Below are 19,723 nucleotides of genomic sequence, written 5' to 3'. Positions count from 1 at the left end.
ATTACTTAATTACAATTATTTAATTATTTAATTCTAATTATCGGATTGATCAATTCTAATTTTAATTGATATTTAAGTGAAGTTTCTCTATGGTCCGTGTGGAAAAATAAATTTCATTTGATATTCTGAATTTCATCAAATAAGTTGTTTGAGAATTTGGATTTGAATTTCATTTGAAATTCAAAACATTCAAATATTAGTATAAATATAAGAATTTGAAATTACAACTCAAATTCTGACATTTGAAATGAAATCCAAGTTTCCAAATGTCCTCCTATTACTTTACCAATTTTAATTCTATTTCATATCGAACTCTATATCATTATTATTTATATTAAATTCAACATTTTCTAATAATTTAAATTTTAATTCATATCGAATTTTATATTATTCTAATTTATTAATTCGGGCTAAATTAAATTTAAACAGACTAAATATAATTTTTAAGATTTAATTGATATATAATGTGACTCGGGTTAAGATAAAATAATAATACTATCAATCCCTCTAAAAAAATTATACTAATGAACTTAAATATATATATATATATATATATATATATATATATATTTTTACGTATACAGGATAAAAAAATACATTATACAATTGATTCAGACTAACACAAAACTAAAATAAAAATATAATTCGAACAACAAAAATAAAATCATATATCCTCATTATTCAATCCAAAATAAAATTATCTTATTGATCCAGACTTTAAAAAAATTAAAAATAAACTAAAAATAATTAGTTTGATTTGGTCGGTGTTTTGGGCATTTGGCTAAAATAAAATAATGTAAACCACTGATCCGAGATAAATCAAATTAATATTACACTAAGTATAATTCGTATCCTATTGACTTGAACTAAAAAATCAAATTTTAAACATAAATATTTTTTAAAATACACATAGAATTATAAATAAAACTATATCGTTCAATCAGTAATATTGTCTTTTTCAAATATCTATTACAAAGCTATAGTTAATCGATTAAGTAATCACCGTGCTTTTTTTTAAGGTCTCAACATAATGGAGACATTTTTTTTACCCTCAAAAAAATAATAATTTTGTTATAATAATATTTCCCCCTTACCAATGCTATCACCTTAAATAAGTTTAAATGTTCTAAAAAAATTAAGAACATATGCGTCTACAATGAAGCCATATCATTTAAATTTTTAAATGAACAAAATTGAATTCAATATATTTTTTAAAACAATATATAATATTAAAAAAAATCTGTGCGATCCGTGAGTCGTACGGGTTTTAAGCTAGTAATTTTTAAAACTGAGGAATATGAAAATAGAGTTTCATATGTTTCATGTAAGTCTATATATTGTAAATTATATATACCAAAAAAATTCAATACGTCCAAATTTTTTTACTAATTAAAATTTTAAAATAATAAATAAATCAGAACATTTACTAATTGTTAGACGCCGATTACTTATAGAGATCAGGTTCGTTTCTTGGTTTGATTTTCGGGTTCAATTCTATAATAACAAAAAAAGAACCCGACCCCAAATCTATTAGGAATTTATGAAGAAAACTGTTATTTTCAGGACAGGGACAGTTTTTTTCAAAGAGTTATTTATGTGTGCATAAATGGGGGGATTTTATCTTTTCGCCATTTTTTCTCTGAAAATTAAAAAGTATGGAAATAACATTTCCCTTTATAAATTAAAACTATACTCGAACCATGATTCAGAACTTCAGCTTAGGTAAGACTAGTTCGGGTCAGAACTGATCTGATCGATACAAATGGTCATTCATATATACACAATTAAATCTTTACTAAGATTCAATTTACACAAGATCAGTAAAACTGCAGATGCTAAGCCAAATCCCGATAACAGTACAGTACAACGAAAGATGTTATATACCATTACTTATATTCCAATAGATTAGTAGGAATCATAGGGGCAGGAAGTGGGAGTCTTCCATATCCACAGAAACGTAACACCGGGACAAGGCACTTGGCTATGTTATTGTCATACTTTACCTTCCCTGTAGAAATAATGTAGGGAGCAATGTTGTATCCACTTCTTTGTCGAGAAAAACCATTGAACTGGACAGACAATGAACCCAAAGCCAAAATGAGACTAACTTTCGTCAGAACCAATTCTGGGGAATGCTAAACCTGCTAGCAAAGACATTTAACTGATACTCTTCATACCATTACCACAGCATTTACATAAGGCTGGAGCCCACCGAGGTAAGAATTAAGGTTTGTTGTAAGACAGGATGATGTCAGTGTCACCATCTTAATCGTCCTGCATATGCAGATCAGTTTCATAACCACTTCAACAAAAAATAGTTGATGCAGTCTAGTTGTCAAGTTATAAAATTCAAAGTTGACATAAATCTGATCATGAAAAAGTTGTCTAAAACTAATAGAATCTAGCAACGTGCAAAGTTGTTTTAGATATTAATTAAGTAAATGACACACATGTAACTTAAGTACTAGGATTCACAATCACATGATTTAACAAAATTAATTGGGATTCTCGGTGTGAAATAAACAATGGCATTTAAACCCAAAATATCTAGGGAATTTACCAAAAATACCAATTTTTAGCAAAATATTTGTAAAAATACGGACGCGGGTTGCATGTAAGGTTGCAACGGTTGCATATCAGGTTGATCCGTATTTTTGCAAATATTTTCTGCAACTTGGGTATTTATGAAAAAAATCCCAAATATCTACTTAAAATAACTCTATTAACATATACAACTTTTAAGGCATGCTCCATGGAGATTGCCTCAAATTCTTGATTTGAATTTCTTAACTGCAACAAATTCAACACCAACTAACAATGTAAAAATAGGCTCTCAAATTTCTATCACGAAACTTCTATCTGAAAATGTTCTCAAATTTGAGAGTTGTAAATTGACTACAAATTCTGTTTGTTTATTCCAGCGCGGCACATAGCGAAACGTATATACAAGGACAGGTAGAACGCAGACATCTTACTCATATGGTATTCTCACATTTCCACATGAAATATTCTGTTCAGCCAATCGATGCAATACATGTAATTAAAGTTTAACCATCTAAATGTATAAAAACATATAACTAACAGGTAAATTTTAGTAAAAGTCCCTAGCATCACAACTGAAATGACTAACCTTGACACCGAAGAGAACAAAACCATCAGAAACCTGTTGACCGACGGTGACTTGAAGCCCAGTGACAATCCCAGCAGTCTGGGCCTTCACTATATGCTATTACAAAAATGGAAAAAATATAAATGTTTTCTGTAGTTAGAGCAGAAAGTTTAACCTCTACGATTACAGCATTATATAACAGAAAACAGATGCAGGATCAGTAGATTAGATACATACCTCCATCTTCATTGCTTCTAATACTAATATAGGCTGCCCTTCCTCCACCTTCATCCCATTGTTGACCAGTACTTTAACTACTAAACCAGCCATGGGGGCCACAACAGCTCCTACTTCATTGGATACTGGGCCAGATGTGGGCTTCCATTGGGTTGTGTCATCATCCAATAGCACACGATGAACTTTCCGTCTAAAATGATGATGATGTGAACCATGCCAAATATGAACGTGTTCACTTTGATCCTGCAAGGACAAAATTAAAAATAATAATAATAATAATAAATAAATATATACAGGGAGGGATTTGGGGGGGGGGGGGAATTTAAAGGAATGGATTGATAAATTGACATGGTATGTCTTATCGTCTGATGAGAAATAACATTGGTCGATCATTGCAGCAGTTGAACAAACCATATACCTCGGTCATAAAAATAAGATATGCATCCCTTCTCAGTCATATATAGTAAATACTTGTATGGTTGCATACTTCATTACCTTGAAATAAGTGCCTAAGCTGATGTTAGTGCAAGCGCCACCAATTTCAGTTCTATAATCATCATTACCTAAGTGCACCACTTGGACCTCCTGAGCAGGGCAGCCGCTGTCTCCAGTCTGCACATAAAAGCATTAAGAGAGAAGAGGTTCTTAATTGGCAACTCAAACAAGGCGTGTTAGTTGACGACCCCATATTTACTGTTTCGATGGGTTTTATTCCCCCATAAATGCCTCCAATCTAATCAGTATAACTCACCCGTCTTCCCTCTCCCACCTATTTTAAATAAAAGAATTTACCCTCCATACTTTAAATATATATTGGCTTATACCCCCTTGCAATGCACAGAAGACTTTTAAACACGAATAATTTTTAATAATATGTTTTATCTTAATATTATATATATTTTCTTAATAGTTGGAAAATAAATAATAGAAGATATTAAGTTATTAATAATATATGTTTTTTGGCATTTTGAGTCGTGATCTTGTATAAAATTGTATGTTGAAAATAGATAATACAAACTCTAAAACAATATGTTGTTGACGGGACTCGAACCTGGAACCCAAGAAATAGTTTAGAAAATAAAGAATATAAATGTTTGACTATAAAATGATGATGGAGAGATTCAAACCCTGAACTACTGGAGTAGTTTAGATATTAATATAAAATTTATTTATTAATATTTGCATCCAACGGTTCTCATCTATCTGAACTCGGATCTAACGGTTGTTATTACTAAACCGTACCAAACAACTAACCAACAACCACCAAATAAATGGTATTTTGCTTATAATAGTATAGTCTTCAAATATATATAACCCTGCATAATCATCCCTCCCGAGTTTTAATATATACAATTTCCTCCAAATAGTATAAATAATTTCTCGAAAAGTTTTAATTTAGATAAATATCTATATTTTTAATAGAGTAAATCGGTGGACAAATTAACATGACCTAAGCATTTTGCTTGAAAAACGATAAACGACACATAACCCGAGAAACAAACAAGAAAACGACATCCGCTTGCGTGCTTATTTTGTTATATTAGTAATAAATACATATACCATGATAAACATTTAATATCAACTAGCTTAAAACTTGTGCGGTGCACAGATTTTTTCTAAGATTATATAATTTTTTTAGATAAAAATTGAATTAGAATGTTTGAGATGCGGAATTTGTTCATTCAAAATTTTTAAATAATATGATTTGATAATAATTATACATATACACATATAAATAGTTTTGATATCTTTATTTAGAGGTATTTAAGTTTGAAAAATAACAATATTACTAATAGAAAGATATAGTATTATTGATATATCTATTTGTATTTACTAAAGATAATTATTTCTTAATTTTAAAGAAAAATTTGGGCCCGGGTCAATAGTAAATGAATCATCTTTAATTTGATTTTAATTTTTCATTTATTCCGAGACCTATTATACTCACCAAATCCAACTAGTTATATTAATTTTGATTTTAATTTTGTTTAAAGCCGGATTAATGGTATACTTTTGTTTAACTCAAATAAATAGTAAATATTATATTTGATTTTAATTTTATTTTCCCATGGATCAATTTATAAATTCTTACCCGGATAAATAGTATATATTATTTTGTTTAAGCCCGACGCTACTATACCGATCGACAAATTACAGGTTCAATAATATAATTTTTTTAGCCGAATCAATAACATTTACTATTTTGTTTTAGCCCGAAATTCATTATACCAACAAAATCCAACAAATAATAGTTAGTTTTCTTTAGGTTCACCCAGTGCGTACCCGAAGCGTAGCGGCTGCGGGTTACCTAGGATAATAAAAAAAAATTATTTTAACCTTGGCCAATAGTATAATTTGTTTTAGCCGGGATGAATAGTGTATATTATGTTGTCTTATTTTAAGGCCATTAAACCGACGAACGAACTATCTCTATTGAGATTTTGAAAAAAGTAGCATGAATAACATAGATACAAAAGTAATTCGTGTATTATATAAAACCAAGTACGTACCTGATCGAATGACTACCAAATTTTTAATTTTCGACGTGTAATGCAAGAATTTTTTGTTCAACAAATGTTTATTAATTTGAAATAGTTAAAAAAGAATCAAATTAAAGTTTAAACAAATAAAAAAAATTACCGAGTTTTGTTTAATTTTACTTTGGCTCTATCTTGAATTTTATAAATCAGATTTTCACGATTTTACAGCTCACGCGAAACTCATGAAGTAATGTTTAATTCAGTGATGATTTAAGAATTTTGTCCAACAAATATTATCCAGAAAATGAAGACAAAAATTGTTATGAATTTTGCATTATTATTCTATTCAATTTAGGATATCTACCGCTTTTTGATTTTTTTGTCAGGTCTACATACACGTAGATGAATTGTATTGAGATACAATAAGCGCTTTAGGGAATTCTTTCTTTCAAGAAAGTTTATTATCTAACCGAGAGACATATAAATATATCTTCAGACATTTAGACAATATATCTATTCTCTTTCAATCATTACTACTTTTTGATCATTGAAAATGTATAATATTTTTTGGAGAGAGAGATAAAAGGCATGATATTATATTCAATTTAGAATACATATTTATCGTTGGTTATAGAATATTCATTTGTTTTAGATCCAACGGCTATAATCTATTTGTTTAAAGATCTAACTGTACTTATCACATTGGTCATCATGGACCATGACTACCAAAAATTTGGATGAGATCCTCCTTGTGCATATTATGTGCATATTATATAACAAGGATATAATTTTGTACATGGGAATATGATGAAGAAAGTTTAGTTTCGTTTTTTTGGAAACAATTAATAATTCGATATCGTAACTTCGACGGCTACAATTTTATGTTAGAATTTATTAAATTAATATATTTATTATTGTAGTAATTATAGTATAAATGTAGTTTAGTTTTAATAGGATATTTATTATTATACCGATTTATGTAATAAGAAAAAAATAATCTTTCAAAAGAATTTAACATTTAAATGAGAATTTAACTTGTGAGATAATGGTAAATATATATAAAGTAATCAAGATTAATATAAAAATAATATTACGGAAACCCAAAAATTTTAAAGTTAATTCAATCCAGTTCTGAATCGATATGTAAAGAGCGAAATGCGAAGTGCTATTCTCATGACATGACTTGTAAACTAAAGTTAATTGACTTCTAGTATTTGTTAATAAAAGTTGAAGTGTCATTTAACATGACACAAGTTTAATGTTTAGATCAGATTGATTGATTAATCTCAGCTCTTTTCTTCTCTTTCTTATATACTCATTACTAAAGGTGCAAACCCATTTAGCAAAATAAAAGCAAAAAGCGCAAACCCTTTGTGCACCCCAAAATTTGTTTCACCTACATAATCATAATTTATAAACTAAAACATTAATAAAAACGTGATTTAACTAAATTTTATTAAAGTTTAAATCCATTATGATACATTCACTTAATCTTATTAATATTATATACCTAATCTAACTTTATATTTCAATATTTATCCCTTTTATTCATTAATATTTTCTAGGAGTAAAAAACAAAACTCTTTTTGGTGGTTGATAAAATGAGGTCGTACCAATCTTTGAATAATACACATTTAGTTATAATTTTATTATTTAAAATATACAACTTAACTAATTAGAATTTTAATCCCATTACAACAAAAATCATAATTCCCAAAACCATTGTTAACCTAAACAAATGTAAAATTCTTATGATTAGGTAGAACACCGCATAACAAATTTCAATTATCACCTATATATTTATAATTTAACAAATAATTTTACTATATTAGTAAAATTTCTAAAACCATAAAAACTAAATCACAACCCATATAATCAAGGTAAATCTGATAATTTATAATTTAATATAAAATTATAATACATTCAAAGAATTATTTTATATAAAAATAAAATATGTCTCCACCTTGTTTCGCACATGTTATTTTTCAAGTTTTTTCACGGAAGGATAAGGGAGAAAGCGGGTGGCAGCAAAGGTCCTCGGCCTCGAGCATAATAACTAAATGTTACAACCAAGAAAACATATATACACAAAATGTGAAATGCATATTTATATCAAATTAATAGATATATACTTCCATTTAATACTACATACCTTAATAAGATACTTTCCATTTTGCTGATAATTGATAGAAAGTGTCAAAACCTTTAAATCACTGTCAAATATTTCATTCTCCCACTCAAGTTCAAATGTACGTGTAGCATTATGATGAACTCTGAAAGGAGGATAAGAATACCACATGGAGAGGCCACCTGTGAATGGTTATGAATAAAAATTAACAAAACTGTGCCATGCAGTAGTTACATATCTTGAAAGAGACCGGGTTCCTAGTCTTTACCAGGAGAACTTTTCCTTAAAGATACATGTTCCTTTTCACAAAAGCAAGCAGCTACCAGAATTGCACTGGTTTTTGCAGCATCATATGCCTCTTTGGCTAATTCCAGATGACTTGGATCGACAAACAAGTCATCCCTAAAATGCTCAATAAAATGTGTTTCAACATCCCCGTTTTTGAATGCCTCGTGATTAGCAAGTTTCAATATAAAATCTATGTTGGTGGGCAAGCCAGCAACCTGCAAAATTAATGAAATCTACGTTGGCAAAACCCTGCTTAGATAATATAAGTAAAACCACATGGTCACTAAAGCTTGGAAATGGTCAGCAGTCAGCTGCTACTAATGCATGTTTACCACTACAACCTTAATCCAAGACTTATATCATATACAATAGCAGATTGATATCCGCATAATATCACAAAAAGAAACATAACATGTAATAAATTAGAACCCCAGTAACCTACAACATATTGCACTTTTGATTCTTTGTGGCTATAACCTAAGTTCATGACACAAACCTCTGAAGATCAAAGCACAAGAAAAGATGTGTGCAAAAATATCGATGAAGAGATTTACCAAACAAATGATCATGACACCTTGGGTATAAGTGAAACATTTAGCAAAGACCCAAAGACTGTTGCAATAAATTGTAAATTTATTCTTAGTTCACGTCATACCTGAAACTTAAATAAGCAATCTTTCAGTTTAACTAATGCTGCAGAACGATTTTCTGCCCAAACAACAAGCTTAGCAATCATGGGATCATAATGCATGCTCACATCATCTCCTTGTTCAACCCCAGTCTCAACCCTAACTGCAAAATAGATTGTCAAGAAAGTCTAACGACCTAACACAAACTAATAACACACCGAATTATGAAATTAAGAAACATACTATCCTTGTTATTATCAAATAAAGTATTAACCCCTACATTTACTACAGTAACTGTCAAGTATGAAGTAACACACCTGTTGATGACTCAGGAACAGGACGATAATGGTGGAGAACACCAGTTGCTGGAAGAAATCCTTTTGGAACATTTTCAGCATATATTCGGGCTTCAAAAGCATGACCTGATCAAATTAAAAAAAAAATTATACTCTGTTGACAAGGATTGTAAACTAACAGAGTAATAGTAGAAGCATAATGCTCACCTTAAAAATACATATGCCACTTTTATATGTCAAAAGTTTAAACAATTTAGACATCTGTAAAATTACAAGCGTAGAAGTGCTTCAACAAATGTGTGTGCATCACGTAGAGTACATGGAGCTACGTGGAAATATAATATGAGCTTAAAAAAAAGATCTCGAAACAACAAATTGATTAATTACATGAAATAAGCAACAATAAGGATTGAATACAATTGACCTAAAAAAGACGGAAACAAAAAAATTCATTACATACTAATCTTGCACCTCACAATTTGTAGCCTTATTTTCTGCAAAAATTTCAAACCCAGAGACCGACTCTTAGAATTTATCTAATATTCTCATTAAACTTGACCCAACAAACATAATTGGTTCAAGTGAAGTGCATATTAGGCTTATATTTCTTCCCAAATTTCTACGATATCTTATCCATAACTTTCTAAAAGAGCTAAGTATGTTATGACTTCATGCTACTTTCGTCCTTGGACATGGTTTGAAAAATCAATATTGAAAAAGAACACCGTCTAGGTATAATGGTAAATAATGATTTCAAAAAGTGAAGGTTCTATATCCTGCACATTCTTGTGGTGGACTCCGATCTAAAGACAGCTTAGTATGTGACAATTGAGAAGGGTTCGGTTTTGTTAAACTGGTGATGTGCAGGGTCAAATTTGGAGCTAGATGGGGTGGTTGCTTTATTGTAACTTCTTATTCAGGCCGGGTCCTCTACAAGAAAAAAGGCATTTAGTCCCAAAGGAGCAATTACATAGTTGTGGTATGTAATGAATATTTCATCATGGTAATCTAATGAATACTATACCAGGAAAGGAAAGAGCAGGCAGGTACTTAATTTCAGCACATAAGGGTAAAGAAGGAAGTTCACAGAAAAAGTAAGGGACAAAAATGACAAAGTCTACAAGGAACGAATAAGAAGAGGAAGAGGGAAAAAATTAGGGTTATGGATTTTGATAATTGAGTAGTCTTATCTTAGGTTGGGAGAGAGAGGATCTCTCGAAAGTCCATCACTGTAATTTACATTCACAAACCGTTGTGTTCTTCTTCAATTAGTAGTATTCTGAGTTCAAGTATTTTAATAGACTTGAGTTATTCTATATAGTCTATACCTAGTTGATTACAAGTGGTATCAGAGCATAGATCGGAGATGGGGCCGCAGACGGCGACTCAAAGGGTGGAACAGTTTGAAGGGAAGTTCATAAATCTGGAGAGGGAAATTTCGGAGATGGTGTCTAAGGCGGTAGATATAGCAGTGAAAGCGATGCATCATTCGCTTTCGGAAATGGTTAAGAAGGCTTATAAAGCTAGTGAAGAGGATTCTCAGCCCTCAAATCAGGTAAGTCAATATTCGGATACTCCTACTCATGCTTTAGTTGTTGATAAACTGGGTAGAGTTGAGAAAATAGTTGATGATGATAGAGAGGATTTAGAACAATTACAAGTGTTAACACCTGCAAAATATGCCCCTGAAGTTTTTGATTTAAGTTCCCAAACTGATTTTATTATTTTCACTGTTGAGTCAAGTGAAAAAAGTATCAATAGAGATTTTGTATATCCTTTTACCGGGTATAAATCGATTCCAGTTTAGAGGTTTCATGAGAATGAATATGGTAAGTATCATTTGGAAGGAAGATATAAGGAAATGAGTAACTGGAGTGAAAGTAAGTGGCCTGATAACATTAAAATTTCTGAATCGGAGTTTTTTCAGCTTAAAAGAGGAATGGTGTATGAAGCAACGAAAATTGATGAATTACAGGTTAAGAATAAGGTCGACTCAACTTGGGCTAGTAATTACACTTGGTACTAAGAGAGGATGCGAGCTGTTTGACAACAAGTTTCATAGGAATCTAGTAGGTTGTGATGGTGCAGGTAAAATGATGTATTATAAGCTACCGAAAGAAAAAGGACCAGAGTTGGACTTAGCGACTAGAACTAAGCTTGAGAGGCATGTTAATCTTCAAACAGTTGAACTAATTAAGTGGAAGGGACTACTATTTTTTGAGGCAACGTGGGAGGACGCCATGTCTATTGCAGCACAATTCCCAGACTTTTACCTTAAGGATTTAACCCAATTACAAGTGCCACAACTAATGCCCAACTACCTATATCTTCCTGGTTTATAGTATGAATACACTGGAACAGAGAAAGCCAGTAACCTATGCCCAAAGAAGACAGTTAAAAACAGGGAGAAATACCCAAGTGTGCAGTCTTATGATATGAGGTTTGGCAAATCTGTAAAATATTTTAGTTGGGGTTATGCAGAACCCTTATTCATAGGAAATAGACCGTATGCTCATTCTCATGTGTACACGTCGAGCTCAAGATGAGGAGGTTATGGAGGTATCGTAGAATTAGAAGTTGAGTTTGAAGATTCTGTTTTAAATAATATTCCAGTGAATGTCAGTTACAATTTAAGTTTTTACTCAATGAGTGATTTCAAACTAGGAGCTGGCTATTCATCACCGAATGCATCATTAAATTTGAATGGCAGGTTGGATATCTCTCTTGAAGGAGTTTATGATCCTAAAACAGGATGTCTTTACATGGTTGGCTTTATAAGTATAGGGTTTAATCATTCGCGTGTTTGTGATATTGTACTGAATTTGCATTTCAATGGGACAAAGTGTTCTAATGGAGGTTTTATCAAGGGTAGCATGAAGAGAATAAGGAAACAACGTTCCATATGGAGGATTGATTTAGAGGTCACAATGTTCACGTCAAAGCAAAATATAGAAAAAATAATGTTAAGTAGTTCCGGATGGCTTGAAGTGAATGAGGTGATTCTAAGAGTTATTCCAATGGCAGCCTTTCTTTTGCAATTTCGTCTCCTTCAAATAGTCTGGAATGCACGACAGTCAGGTGAGAGTAATAAGCAAGGCATTTCGGTTGCAGAGAAAAAGACTTTGTTTGTTTCTTTGCCAATATACATAATTGGTGGGTTGATTGCCTTTCTTGTGAACGGGAAGAAGAGTTATTATGGAAATGCATCACCTACATTTGACTACTATCTGGCACAGTATCAACAACTTACACATCTCTCACCTAAGGGATCATTTTCAGTCAGCATGGGAGGAATTCCATGGGTTATAATGTCAGAGATATTTCTAATGAACATTAATAATTTAGCTGGTAGTCTTGTGACTGTAGTCAACTGATTTGGAACCTGGATTAACAATTGTTTTTGTGGCGAAGTTGGTTCTGGATATCAAGGGCCGGACACCGAAAGAAATACAAGGTTTCCGGACTTCCACCTCGAGGACAAGGTGAAACTTGGGGCCAATCTCTTAATAGAAAGATGGCCCCTGGTAATGTAATGAATATTTCATCATGGTAATCTAATGAATACTATACCAGGAAAGGAAAAAGCAGGCAGGTACTTAATTTCAGCACATAAGGGTAAAGAAGGAAGTTCACAGAAAAAGTAAGGGACAAAAATGACAAAGTCTACAAGGAACGGATAAGAAGAGGAAGAGGGAAAAAATTAGGGTTATGGATTATGATGATTGAGTAGTCTTATCCTCGGTTGGGAGAGAGGACCTCTCGAAAGTCCATCAGTGTAATTTACATTCACAAACCGTTGTGTTCTTCAATTAGTAGTATTCTGAGTTCAAGTATTTTAATAGACTTGAGTTATATTATATAGTCTATACCTAGTTCATTACAAAGTCTATACCTACATTACATGGTAGCTTACCAAGTACAGATTCATCAATTTACTTTCAATATGCACTATGCAGCATTCTAGTAGTAAATAGAAAAGCTAACTTACTAATACATGAATCTATTTCGACCATATACCATAAACAATTTCGTCTTTTTACTAACCAACAATCAACAGGAAAATAAATTTGTTCCAATTGAAGCAATGAGAAGAAAATTGTAAAAAGAAGCACACGTGTAAAAAGTCAGCACAGCGAAACTATACCTAACAAGGGCACCTGAGACTGACTCATAGGAAGATGTTCTCCATTTGCAATACGAATCTGCCACTCTACGAGATCTTGACCAACAATCATCTCAGTAACAGGATGCTCAACCTTCGACGGTACAGAAAAAAATAATTATTACATGTGAACTTACTTTCTAAAAGAAAATCGATCACCTGAAATAAATGAGGAGATTTAAGGGTGATTGTTGCACCTGAAGCCTTGTATTCATTTCCATGAAATAAAACTTTCCTGTGACAGTATCAACAATGAACTCAACAGTCCCAGCATTATAATAACCAACTGCCTATTGGAAAACAAGAAGAGCAGTCCCTTTGGTCAAAAATTTGAAACCGTCTTTGAGAAACTATCAATATAAGGTATATATGACAGAAACAAGTTAGAGCGGCATCTAGATATGAAACCACAAATAGTGCATATTCTATACAAATATAATAGCAATATTTATTATGTAATTTAATGATCTGAATTTGGTAACAACACTTCAATATTGTGATTTTGCTCGAGTACATAAAGACACGGAAGCATATATTCTTGGATCGTAACTGTTTTTTTATCGAAGGCATATGTTCAACAATGTTACATATATAATTCTACTACTTGCTATTATTTTACTTTATAACAAAAAGCTCATTGAGGTCTGACAGCGCATTACAAATTCACAAGGGAGACAAGCTCAAATCTTTATAATAACTGGTTTGTTGATTAAAAGGCTAAATCTTAAGCAGATTTTGCAACTTTAATAAAGACAACTACATTGAAAGTTTTAGAGCTGATACTGTTGCCTTAAAATAATATTAACTAATGTTTATCTTCTGTTTTATTTTTAAGGGAAGCGACCAATATATTGACGATGATGATTGTGGCAAATCGAAGCATCGCTGCTATTATTATCAAAAAAAATCTCATCTTATAGGATAATAGAGTTTCCAGATAATGATGTCCATTATCATTTATCTTTTGACAGTGTAATTTTTTCATTAAAAGTTAAATATTAGCTATATTAGATAAATAATACCAAGCATTTAGATTCCATAAAAATTAACTTGGTCATTGATACATTGAATATCACAGCCATATCTCATAAGCTTTTAATGCATCACCTTGGCTGCAGACACCGCAGCTTCCCCGAGTTCAGAGCGGAAGTCACTGATGATATTTGGCTGCATCAGTATTTATTTGAGTTTGTTACAAATTAAAAATCTGTATCAAAAAATAAAAAAAAATTGAGAGATAATATTATAAAGCATTACAGCTGGGGCTTCTTCAATTATCTTCTGGTGTCTTCTCTGCACGCTACAGTCCCTCTCATTCAAGTGCACAACGTTACCGTGTTTGTCCCCAAACACCTAATATGTAAAAGCACAGCCACAGATATTTATTCTTGCACCACAATATTGGTAAAAAAACATGTATCAATTTTTAACATGCTTCCGGATTAAGTAAAACTGGTGAGTAGATTTTGGATTTTATCAGTCAAGCAGACCAATTGAAGTTCCAAAAAAATTGATTTTCCAGGATAAGATGAAACTTGCAGATCCATTGATTAAGAATAAGTATGCAGTTACAAGGACAAGGAGAAAAGAATTAAACAGGAAACCTGGACTTCAATATGCCTTGGTTTTGTAATGTATTTCTCCAGCAAGATTGTATTAACACCAAATGAAGCAGCAGCCTCGCGTTGTGCACCTAAGAATGAGTCGACAAACTCAGTTGGACTTGCAACAATCCTCATACCCTGAGAGTGAGAGCAAAAACACGTGGCCCATGTCTTAAGAACTTTTCCAAACTCAAGGAGTCTTGAAAATTTAACAAACAGGCTACCACTTAAGTTTTTGTGAAATAACTTGTTTTAATCTCACACACGGGATAATTTTATTTTTTTTCATATTGGGAAAAAATTCCTACATAAAATTTATAACATATAAAAGTAAATTAGACACTTAATGCTGAACTAATCCTGATTCGAATTTTAAAATGGAATTTCGAAGTTAGAACAAACTTATTTGCTTATTCGAAAATGAGTACAAGATTACGAAAGTTCAAATGTTTGATGAAGTGATATCCCAGATTTTTTTTATTCTTTAATCTTTTTTGTTTTTGCTATATATGACCAAGCCATCCACCATTGAGAGACAAGGAGAGTACAAGTGAATCATTTAAGATCAAAAAGGAATCGAGTACTGAAGAATCAAGAAACAATTCAAGAAGATGTCAATTAATAATTTAAATTACACACCTTGCCTCCTCCACCATGTGTTGGCTTTATCAAAATAGGGTAGCCAATCTTGTCTGCTTCTGATTTCATAAGTTCAATATCTTGTTCCTCCCCGTGATATCCAGGCACAAGTGGTACCCCTGCTGCACCCATTATTCTCTTTGAAGCACTGTTGGAGAAAAAAAACAATATAAGTGTGGGAAACATATTTCATTCAGCGGTAATCTCCAGTTTCTGCAACAATAATGGAAGAAGAAACACAGAAAAGCCTGCAACTACCATCTACCTCCGCTTCTCATGCTTGAAAAAGGATATATAAGCATATACAAGTGATTGTATGTCTAAACGTTATGCTTTATACGGAAGAGTATCATCCATACACAAATACTGAACAAAGAGAACACTGCATGGTTGTTTGGCCAAAAGACTTTTAAGGTTCGTACTTTCATCTAATGCAGAGTAAGATCTATTTGCTCAAGATATATAAGATCATGTTCTCCAGGTCATATTAGGGCAAACTGTTATAATTATAAAGTGTTTGTGTTTGTGACCCTTTTTCCAAAATAAAGTCCAAACAAACCATGTATACTTTCATGTTCTCCAGAAGTAGGGGATCACTTGCCGATCTAGTTATTCACGCAAAATATAATTTTGATGACCTTGATACATAGACATGACCATAAACCATCGAATTGATGGCTCACATAGATTTGTACCTTTTATCACCCATGTCTCTTATTGCAGAAGCAGGAGGTCCAATAAACATGAAACCTTCGTCTTCACAAAGTTGAGCAAACGCAGAACTTTCTGATAAGAAGCCATAGCCTGGATGTATAGCCTAATTACCAAAAGAGAGTCCGTTCTAAAGCAAATTAGTAAAAGTGCAAATTAGTAAAAGTGCAACATTACGAACTCTATAAGCTTCCAGCAATGTTCCCACATATAATATGCATTAATATGATGATACACTTTGTCAGAGTACAAAATTAATCACATTCCAGAACCTCAATCTTGCCTTTCAGGTAACAAATACAGTATTTAAATGATCATCTGACATGACACTCAGTGTCTTCTAAAAATGCATCTTTTTACAAAGTATCCTGATGCTGGCATGACTTGACTGATAGCTCAAGTAACAACTAATGAGCCCATCTTTTATATTGTTTAAAATTAGTTTTCAAACTAATATGTTTAGAAAAAATTATAACTTTGACCAATCGAAGGTAAAATGTGTGCTCGGAAAAGCTATACCTTTGTACTTATACTTCGGATACAAGATTCTTTTAAATTTTTGGAGATGGTTTTAAGCAATTTCATACTAGATTTTGACTTCTCTACCTGTACAAATTATGTCATTGTTGAAAAACAAATCAAAACACAATAAGCTTCTGACTGTTTGCTATAAAAGAGATAGGAACCTTGTCCACAAGTCTCCTGGTTATGCGTCAGCCATCAGTGGGAGGTCCTGTTGTACGCAATCTTAACCTTATTTTTCAGATAGAGGCTGTTAAAATTTAAAACTGTAAGCTGGAAAGTAACAAGTAGGCACTTGCACATTGTGCCAGGCACGACCTACAACCCTCATTATTATTGATCAACATAAATAGTTTTGTGCTACTTGCATAAGACAGTTAGAATTAACAAAAAATGCTTATAGCGTTACACATACTTCTAAAATTCCCTTGGTAAAGAATACAAACCACAGCACTCCTTTGAAAAAAAGAAAAATATATTGGTGCAGTAAGCCAGTAACTGAACAGCGGCCAAGTCAAAAATAAATGAAACAGAACCAATATCCCTAACATAAAATTCAAGGATGCCTTTACATAACAACCAACCTTGTAACAGTGCTTACTGTAAGCTTAAGGATCAAACTATTTGTTTAGGAAAGTCAGCAGTTAAACTCTAAGTTTAGCAAACCCAATAACTAACTACTTCCAATTTTTGAATCTAAATTAATTTAATTCCATTTATAAACCAGCATATTCTATATCAAATCTTATAATCTTAATTAAACATATAGCAATTATAATACTCTATATAAGATGCATATAAAAAGTAACCGCAGATGCATACAAAAGGTAGATAGTTGACACTAGTACACCAAGCTTCAATTAACACTTAACAACCAGGATATTAACTTCTATTAACAAAACAGACATTCTTAAACTACTTCATTTAAAAATTTAATTAGTTTCATTAGAAAACCAGTATATTCTACATCACATCTTAATTAAACATAAAATATAACAAGCATACTATATAGAAGCATGTGCTAAAACGACAGCCGCTTAATAATAAATTAAGCAAACTCGGAGATTTTCATAGCCAAAACTCCTGATTCACTGCCTAATCACGAATCAGGTAAACTTTGAGATTTTTATAGTCAAAACTCGTGATTCAATTACCAATTCTTAATTCTCATTTTAAGCTCGTAACCGCAAAAACTATGCATACAAGTTACGTGACATAACAATCAACAACTAGTGCAACTTCAATTAACAATAAACACAGACACACACACACACAGAGAGAGAGAGAGAGAGAGAGAGAGAGAGAGGAAACTACCTGAGCGCCAGTACGGCGAGCAGCGTCAATAATAGAATCAGCTTTAAGATAACTCAACCGAGCTGCAGCAGGACCGATACGAATCGCTTCATCAGCCGATTTAACATGTAAACTATCTCTATCAGCGTCGCTATAAACAGCGACAGTTCGAATCCCTAATCTCTTCGCCGTTCTCATGATTCTACATGCGATTTCGCCTCGATTAGCGATCAATATCTTCTCTATCTTTTCATTTTGCGTGTTTTTAGTAGAGTAAAGTCTCGCCGGAAAATTGTAATGGTTAGCGCTCCAGTTGAGTTTCCGGCGTATAATTGCCACGAGTAGTGACATAATTAGTTTTTATGTATTCAGATAATTTTTTTTTTATTTTGCCAGCAATGTATTCAGATAATTTGAATGCGTAGAAATATAGAATTATAGATACAAAGAAAAGTTGCCGCGGATGTTTACCAAAGTGTAGGAAGTGTTTCTGTTTTGTGGGTGCTGATAGTTTGCAAGTGTTTGCTGGGTTTTAAATGTTTTATTATTTTGAAATGTACAAACATAGATTCAGTTGAAATGAATACTAACCAGCTTTGTATTTATTTATATTTATATTAAGAAAATAATGTCCTCACCTTCACCTAAATTTTCTAAGATAAAAAATTCTCAAATATAAATGGGAGGATATTATTATAATTATAGAAAGTTACGTACATTTACAAAACTGGTCTGTCGTTAATATTTTATACTAAAAATTATATGTATCTATTTTGAGATAGTCTCATCTGAGAAACATTAATCTCTTATATTAATTTTTTTTTAATTATTTTGTAATAGAAATTTGTTCATTAGGATTATGTTGTAAAAAACTATAATGCATATAAAAAATTTGATCTTTAGAGAAATAAATATCTTTTTTCACTTTGTAGTTTACTTTGTGCAATATATTATATCATTTAAAAAACTGTGACTAGAAAATTAGATTGATTAACATATTTAAATGAAAAAGTGAAATATTAATTTGAGATGAAGATAAATTTAATGAATTCTAAATTAAAAAAAGATTAAATTCGAATTTTGTCAAGTAAGAATAAATTAGACATGGATTTGAATGAAGATGATGCATATTATGTGGCACCAAGATTACGTGAATTAATGTAAGACTATTACTATATATTTTTTTAGATAGATGTTATTAGTGATCACACGTTTTTGAGTTATCTCATTTGAAATACATGAAATGCGTGTAAAGTACTCACACGAAAGCACGACACAAATACACGACTTGTATTATTTTTTTGTTATTTTTAGAATATTTTTATGATGTACAATCAAAATTGGATGGAAAATGAGTTAATGGACACGTGAAATAGGGTTAAAAAATTTTAGCAAAAGAAAAGGAAATTGAACTAAAATTGTTTTCTATAATAATTGATGAAAAATAGGTGCTAGTCTTTTCGGTTAAAAATTGAATTAATCATTTAAAAACCGTACTAATAAAAGTTAATAATATATGTAATAAAAATATAGTTTTCAATTAAGAATGCCGCATCATATTTTTTTTTAAAAAAAATAATTGAAACAATGTATATCTTAAATGAAAAAGAGAACTTGTACGGGTG

At 31.6% G+C, this 19,723-nt stretch overlaps 1 protein-coding gene across 4 annotated transcripts; it reads right to left on the bottom strand.

Annotated features, from left to right (window-relative positions):
* Nucleotides 1-1,755: 1,755 nt before the first annotated feature.
* On the bottom strand, nt 1,756-18,660 carry LOC141683330 (methylcrotonoyl-CoA carboxylase subunit alpha, mitochondrial). 4 transcript variants are annotated; one of them, XR_012560236.1, is made up of 17 exons: nt 18,120-18,653; nt 16,268-16,389; nt 15,573-15,720; nt 14,934-15,071; nt 14,587-14,682; nt 14,437-14,496; nt 13,527-13,619; nt 13,312-13,423; nt 9,189-9,293; nt 8,898-9,034; nt 8,223-8,457; nt 7,979-8,136; nt 3,842-3,958; nt 3,347-3,589; nt 3,131-3,226; nt 2,178-2,274; nt 1,756-2,069 (listed from the first exon to the last, which is right to left on the bottom strand). XR_012560236.1 is itself a non-coding variant. In XM_074488026.1 (17 exons), exons 3-17 carry the CDS (start codon nt 16,315-16,317, stop codon nt 2,266-2,268), a joined length of 1,797 nt encoding a protein of 598 aa, XP_074344127.1. In that variant the 5' UTR covers nt 16,318-16,389; nt 16,970-17,055; nt 18,120-18,257; the 3' UTR covers nt 1,756-2,265. The 4 variants fall into 4 exon arrangements, 3 of the variants coding, with proteins under 3 accessions (XP_074344127.1, XP_074344125.1, XP_074344126.1); XM_074488026.1 differs by adding an exon at nt 16,970-17,055 and having other exon boundaries at nt 1,756-2,274; nt 18,120-18,257; XM_074488024.1 differs by having other exon boundaries at nt 1,756-2,274.
* Nucleotides 18,661-19,723: the final 1,063 nt, after the last annotated feature.

The sequence above is a fragment of the Apium graveolens genome, chromosome 9, assembly GCF_009905375.1.
Source record: "Apium graveolens cultivar Ventura chromosome 9, ASM990537v1, whole genome shotgun sequence".
Lineage (NCBI taxonomy): Eukaryota > Viridiplantae > Streptophyta > Magnoliopsida > Apiales > Apiaceae > Apium > Apium graveolens.
The sequence above is the reverse complement of the archived record's forward strand: the minus strand, read 5'-3'. Positions and strand labels throughout refer to the sequence as shown.